Source organism: Bos indicus x Bos taurus, chromosome 1 (genome assembly GCF_003369695.1).
Source record: "Bos indicus x Bos taurus breed Angus x Brahman F1 hybrid chromosome 1, Bos_hybrid_MaternalHap_v2.0, whole genome shotgun sequence".
NCBI classification, from domain to species: Eukaryota; Metazoa; Chordata; class Mammalia; order Artiodactyla; family Bovidae; genus Bos; species Bos indicus x Bos taurus.
The window spans coordinates 147,759,273-147,766,189 of NC_040076.1; the positions used below are offsets into that span (position 1 = coordinate 147,759,273).

Genomic DNA, 6,917 nt, shown 5'->3' on the forward strand with positions numbered 1-6,917 from the left:
TACATGGTTCTTTATAAATGTCTGTTTGTTCCAACTGATTATATGCAGAACCAGTTCAGAAGTCCAATAGACCAAAATGTAGGTCAAGGAAAGTGAGAGTACTACTTGGGGAAAGAATTATCATCAGTGGGGCCAGATGGGAAATACTTTTAGTTTTCAGGTTCAAGTGGTCTCTGTGAGAACTGTTCACCTGCTCTCTTTTACCAAGAAAGTAGCCAGAGACAATATATAAGCCAACAAGCATGCCATATTGGGTCTGCCAGCTTTAGCTGACCAGCCTCTAGTATAACATGGACCACACCGTGAGGGAAAACATCTGCTCTGGTGCCTGTAAACACAAACTCATTGGGGAAAAAAGCAATGTAAATGTGAAATGTGAGGGGGTGCTGGTATGAAAGATAACATCCTACGAGAATCTGAGACAATGGGGAAAACTGAGAATGGGTGGGTATGAGTGGGTATGAGAGATCGCTATCAAATCTCTTCAGCGTGAATGTGTCATTTTTGTGGGATGAGGTGTCAGGAGGTCTACAACATTAGCATGGTTCTGCAAAATACACACAGAAGTGGAACACATAACTAGAGTAACATATGCATAACAGCTGAACCTAGTTGGGAGGACACATGGGTATCCACTATTATGCTTTAAACTTTCTACTTAAAATCTTTCAAGATAAACATCTTGAACCAAAAAAGCCTGGCTCTGCAACTTTCCTGTGTGACCTTGAGCAAAATCCCACATCTGCTGTATCCCCTCAATTGTAAAATGAGAACTGTCATAGGATTGTGGTACTGTAAAGGTTAACTGTCTGGATATAGCTGACAGTGCTGAAAATACATCAGAAGTGCCAAGTATCTTTTATCATGAGTCCCTGAAAGAGGGGCCCAGCTGCACCCAGGGCAGCTTTCTGCTTCCCTGTCACGGGCTTTGTAGACCGGAACCTAGGGACTGGAGTTGATGAGAAGAGGGACGCAGGGGATCCAAGTCTCAAGTGAAACAAGGGTGCTTTATTTTCAGAAATGCACGTTTATATATCTTCATACAAGGCAGCTTTAGGCAGTAACAAAATAGAGCAAAAACAAAGCCAAGCAAATAACAATCTTAAAAGGGCCAGAAAGCATTCCACATCCTGAGTAAGAGGGGCATAACTGAATAGACTACCTTTAAGTAAAAGGTCACTGAAGGGAGTCACTGAAAGGAATCCAAGCAGGTGCCTTTTCTCATGATCTCAGTCCTGAGAACTGCATGCAGCTCCGCTCATTCCAGTTTTCCAGGAACTGATAAGGAATAGAGTCCTTGAGAAACCGCACACAAAAGAAGAGAATAACATATTGGATCCCTTAAAGCTGAACGTCCCCTGACACTTCCCAACCCCATATCCGGCTCCCCAGGGCCCCAAAGACTGTCTGCCTCTTCACAGAAGCTCCATGTGGTACAGATGCCCCTACTTTCATGGTTAGCTGTCACTGTCCACCTCTGATTGTCAGCCCTGGTAAAGCAACAGCCCCTGAAGACAAAGGCAGGGCCCTTCCCTGAAGAGTCAGGTTGACTTCACAACTGTAGGCCTTCAACTAGTCTGTTATTTTCCTCCTCCCCCCACATCCCACACCATATGACAGCAGAGGATCACCCATGTTTAGATCAAGTCAGCATCACACCTGCTAGTTTGGAAATGGATAGTGGAATCGCAATGATCATATACCCTTAGTTCCAGAAAAACAAAGCCCACGTGATAAACCAGTTGTTAACTACGACCTAAGACAAATCAAAACGTACACATTTTCAACAAACCTAGGGATATATAACTTTTAAATACAACATTCCTGTCAATGGCCCTGAACACAGTAAAAGTTTCATAAACAACCCTTCTATATGGGACACATTGAATTTCACAGAGTCAGGTAGCCTGCCCACACTGAAAGTCTAATCACAGGACCAAAGTCTTTAACAAGCTGAGTTTCTATCAAGAGAGCAAGCAGAGCTATGTCCTCAGAAGTAGTAGTTGTTGTTTTTCAGTTGCTCACTTGTGTCCAGCTCTTTGCGACCCCATGGACTGCAGCACGCCAGGCTTCCCTGTCCTTCGCCATCTCCTGGAGCTTGCTCAGACTCATGTCCATTGAGTCAGCAATGCCATCCAACCATCTCACCCTCTGTCGTCCCCTTCTCCTCTTGCTTTCAGTCTTTCCCAGCATCAGGGTCTTTTTCAGTGAGTCAGTTCTTCACATCAGGTGGCCAAAGTATTGGAGCTTCAGCTTCCGCATCAGTCCTTCCAATGAATATTCAGGACTGATTTCCTATAGGATGGACTGGTTAGATCTCCTTGTTGCCCAAGGAACTCTCAAGAGTCTTCTCCAACACCACAGTTCAAAGCAGTTACCCTAAGTAATTTCATTGCATCTTAGGAAGAAGCAACCATTCCAATTCTTCGGGTTTGATGGACCCAGAACAAGATAGTAACTGTACTCCTTCCTCTTTTTGGAGACCTACACGTGTATGCATGCAGCACCTCTAATGATTTTTATTCCTCTGCCAGGAATCCCTAGTCCCCTAATGACCATTCACCAAGCTGTTTTGTTTGGAGGACGCTCACCACTCCACCCTGCAAACCACAGTGTATCTCAGAGGTGAATCAAAAGAGGGCTGTGTCCTGGTTTGGCTCAGGATGCTGCACCAGGAAGGGGTGCAGTCAGGAGTGGTCATTAGGAACCTTCTGGAATATCTGGCCCCTCCTAGGAGGGAGGGAAAGGGGTAGGGCCTCCTTCTCAAGTACTCACAGCACTGGACCTGGGAACACTGCTGCTGCTGCTGAGTCGCTTCAGTCGTGTCCGACTCTGTGCGACCCCATAGACGGCAGCCCACCAGGCTCCCCTGTCCCTGGGATTCTCCAGGCAAGAACACTGGAGTGGGTTGCCATTTCCTTCTCCAATGCATGAAAGTGAAAAGTGAAAGTGAAGTTGCTCAGTCGTGTCCGACTTAGCGACCCCATGGACTGCAGCCTACCAGGCTCCTCCACCCATGGGGTTTTCCAGGCCAGAGTACTGGAGTGGGATGCCATTGCCTTCTCTGGCTGGGAACACAGTCCTTGGCTTTTCTGACTGTGACAGACCCCCCCATCCCATGCTATCCCACCACTGCTGGCCCCCAGCCTGGTCAGCTCTGCTTGAAAAGGCCCTGCACGCCCCGCACCTGGCCATGTTCAACAGGTTCAGTTCATCACCACGTCCTATGTCCATATCCCATAGATGTTCCCAGGGCTTCTGCTTGACCTTGTCAAGTTTCAAGCAGGAGTGGTCTTGACAGCATGTAGCTTCACCTTACAGGCATCTGCGATAAGTGAGCTAAGAGAGGATGTCACTGCCTGTGCTCAGACCCTCCAGGCACCAGTAAATCTGGACACTGACCTCCCCATTGGAGCATTGCTTTCTCTGTTCTCATCCTAGACATCATGGCTATGACAGGCCAACAGGCTGTTTCATGTACTTCTATGGTATAAGCAGTATTAACCAATCTCACAGAAACTGGTAACTGGCCATCAAATGGAAGTTAGAGGTCCAACAGCCCAGCGAATTGGGTACTCATCATGTTTGTGCGCACCCTTCTAGGCAATGATCTGTATTGTGTTTTAGGCAGAGTGGTGAATGTGTCAAGCAGAGTGAGCTTTGCAGCTTTGAAAACCTGCACATCAAAAACTGCAGCAGAAACTGAGGAGTGAGACCATCACAGAGGAGGAGCTGGTGGGGCTCATGAACAAATTTGTGGAAGACACAAAGAACGGGGTGCATAGGAAGGAGGGCTGGCTGGATAATAATATATATGGAGTGGTGAAAATCGGCATCACGGCCCTGTCCAGAATCCAAGCCAGGAAACTGAGTGAGCAGAGAGGACGGGACAAGATCCTCCTGAATGCCTGCTGCCCAGGGTGGGTGAGAACCGACATGGCAGGACTCAAAGCCCCCAAAAGCCCAGAAGAAGGAGCCCCCGTGTACTTGGCCCTTCTGCCATCAGATGCTAAGGGCCGTCATGGAGAGTTTGTTTCCGAGAAAAAATTGTACAATGCTGAGCTCACTCACAGCTCACCCATGGGTCCCTTTATATCGCTATCCCAGATTCACCAAACAGACACTTACACTGTCACAAATCTCCCTACGCAGACAAAAGAAAGAAAAAAGAATCAAAGTATCCCTTTCAAGTTCTCACTGGGAAATGGCTGCTAATTTTGTGAAGCCTTCTGTGATGTCTTCTGTGATCTCAGGGGAGGAAAAGCAGGATGGATGATAAATAATAAAGAGAAATCAATAAATGAATAAATAGTTCTTTATAAATGTCCATTTGTGCAGACTGGTTATATGCTGAACCAGTTCAGAAGTTTGTTTTTTTTTAATATTTATTCATTTGGTGGCACCTGGTCTTAGTTGCAACACGTGGGATCTTCTTTGCCACGTGCGAGGTCTTTAGCTGTGGCACATATACTCTTTGGTTAGGGCATGTGGGATCTAGTTCCCTAACCAAGGATCGAACCTGGGCCCCACTGCCTGGGGAGTCTGGAGTCTTGGCCACTGGACCACCAGGGAAATCCCCATCTTCCCTGGTGTAATATATTGCATGTAATATATCAAAAGGTAGGTCAAGAGAAAAGAGAGTAAAACTCGGGTGTACAACCTTTATAGACAGGACCGGTAGGAAATATTTTCAGCTTTTCAGGTTGAAATAGTCTCTGTGGGAACTGCTCAGATCCGCTCTTATACCATGAAAGTAGCCAGAGACAATATATAAGTCAACAACCATGGCCAGATTGGGCCTGCCAGCTATTCTCTCAACTTTTCTGTTAGAAATTTTACAAGACAAACACCTGGTAGAGTCCAGGCTTTACCACCTTCCTGCACGACCTTAAGCCAAATGTGTCCTTCAACTGTAAAATGGGGGTAATAGGATAGGATAGATGCACAGATTAATTTTCTGGATATAAGTGATAGTGCTGAAAAGAAGTTAGAAGCGCCAAGTGTCCTATATCACGAGTCCCTGGAAGAGGGGCTCGGCTGCACCAGGGGCGGTGACGAGAAGCTTCATGCTGCCCAGACCACACCCAGCTCCCCCAAGGCTCCAGGAATTGCTCACCACACACCTTCCCCTCACAAAGCACTCCATGCTGTATAGATGCCTCTACTGTCACGTTATTTGTCACTTCCCATGTAAGATTTCCAACCCTGGGGAAGTGGAAAGTGACAGCCCCTGAAAGCAAGTATGGAACCCTTATTTGAAGAGTAAGGTCTACTTTATAATTGTTACTCCTCAACTAAGCTGTTACTTTGCTCCCTATGATTATGTTTTTCTAAACATACACCAGAGGACACTCAATGCCTAAATCAACATCACAGCATCATATTAGCTAGTTTTGAAGTACACACTGGAATCACAAAGATCTTTTCTTAATTCTGTAAAATAATACCTAACTATATACACCACTTCATAACTATGATACAGGACAATACCAGAACAAAGGCACATTTAGCAATCCTAAGGTTGAGGTCGGAGAAGGCAATGGCACCCCACTCCAGTACTCTTGCCTGGAAAATCCCATGGATGGAGGAGCCTGGTAGGCTGCAGTCCATGGGGTCGCTAAGTCGGACATGACTGAGCAACTTCACTTTCACTTTTCACTTTCATGCATTGGAGAAGGAAATGGCAACCCACTCCAGTGTTCTTGCCTGGAGAATCCCAGGGGCAGGGGAGCCTGGTGGGCTGCCGTCTATGGGGTCACACAGAGTCAGACACGACTGAATTGACTTAGCAGCAGCAGCAGCAGCAAGGATGAGGTAACCATTAAATCATAAGTTCTGGTTAATGACTTTGCACTCAATAGAAGCTTCATAAACAAATGTCCCGCCTGGAAGCATACTGGAAATGCCACACAGTTAGGAACCCTGCCCACTCTGAAAGTCTAACCATAGGATCACTTTTTTCTAACTCTGTCACGAGTCTTTTAAGTGAGCAACGAGAGCTATGTCTTCAGAAGCAATTAATCTAAGTAATTTCATTCCATCTCAGGAAATAGCCACCATTGCCATTCTGCCGTGGATAATGGTCCCAGCAGATAACAATTACTGCTTCCTTTTTATCTGTTCAGGGTTCTTTTTTTCTCCTTTCCATGCAAGAAAATGGTTTTTGCTCATCTACCAGGAACCCCTAACCACCACCCCACCCTCCACCCCAACCCTTCAATAGCAGTTTTCCTTGAAGGAAGCAAACCTCTTTGCCTTGTAAACCATTGTGTTTCTCAGATATAGTATCAAAAGAGGGCTATGTCCAGACTTGGCTCACAGAGCAGCATCAGGAATGGGCTGGACGCAGTAATTGATCATTAGAAGCCTTCTGGTACATTTGGCCTTTCCTTGCAGGGAAAGAAGGAGGTAGCAGATGGGGTCTGGAGCAATCATAACCAGGGAAAAGAACCTACCGTGGGACACAGGTGACCCAGTTCCAGGGTAGAGCCTGGGTGAGGTGCCAGTAGCCATTGTTGGCACTTATTCAAGCAGCACACCAAAGCATCCCAGAACTCCGATGGCAGTCACTCACAATACAAGAATCTCTGTGGGTCCCAACTGCCCTGCTCTGTGGCTCCATGAAAGTGCAGGGGGTCAGGCGGAAAGTCTAGTGTCAGGGATTACCTGTGAGGGACAGAGTGAACTTACACCCAAGGCTGAGTCTGAGCCGACTGAAGGAAACAACCGCAGGCACCTGCACGGGCAGCACACTAAAGACAGTGAGGGGCCTCTGTCTGCAGTCCACACGACACGAGGACCCACACAGGCCATGGGCCTCAGCACTTTGTCCCTCTGGGCAAGGATTCTGACGTGGGGAGAAGGGAATACATACACTTAAAGGGAAAAGAGCCAGCTTGGGCCAGACCCTCAAGGCT

The 6,917-nt window shown here is 46.9% G+C and overlaps 1 protein-coding gene across 1 annotated transcript; it reads left to right on the forward strand.

Moving 5' to 3' along the window:
- The first annotated feature begins 3,681 nt into the window (after window positions 1-3,681).
- Window positions 3,682-4,335, forward strand: LOC113899255 (carbonyl reductase [NADPH] 1-like). The gene has a single exon (XM_027552698.1). The coding sequence runs from the start codon at window positions 3,745-3,747 to the stop codon at window positions 4,213-4,215; it is 471 nt and encodes a 156-aa protein (XP_027408499.1). The 5' UTR covers window positions 3,682-3,744; the 3' UTR covers window positions 4,216-4,335.
- The last annotated feature ends 2,582 nt before the right edge of the window (window positions 4,336-6,917 follow it).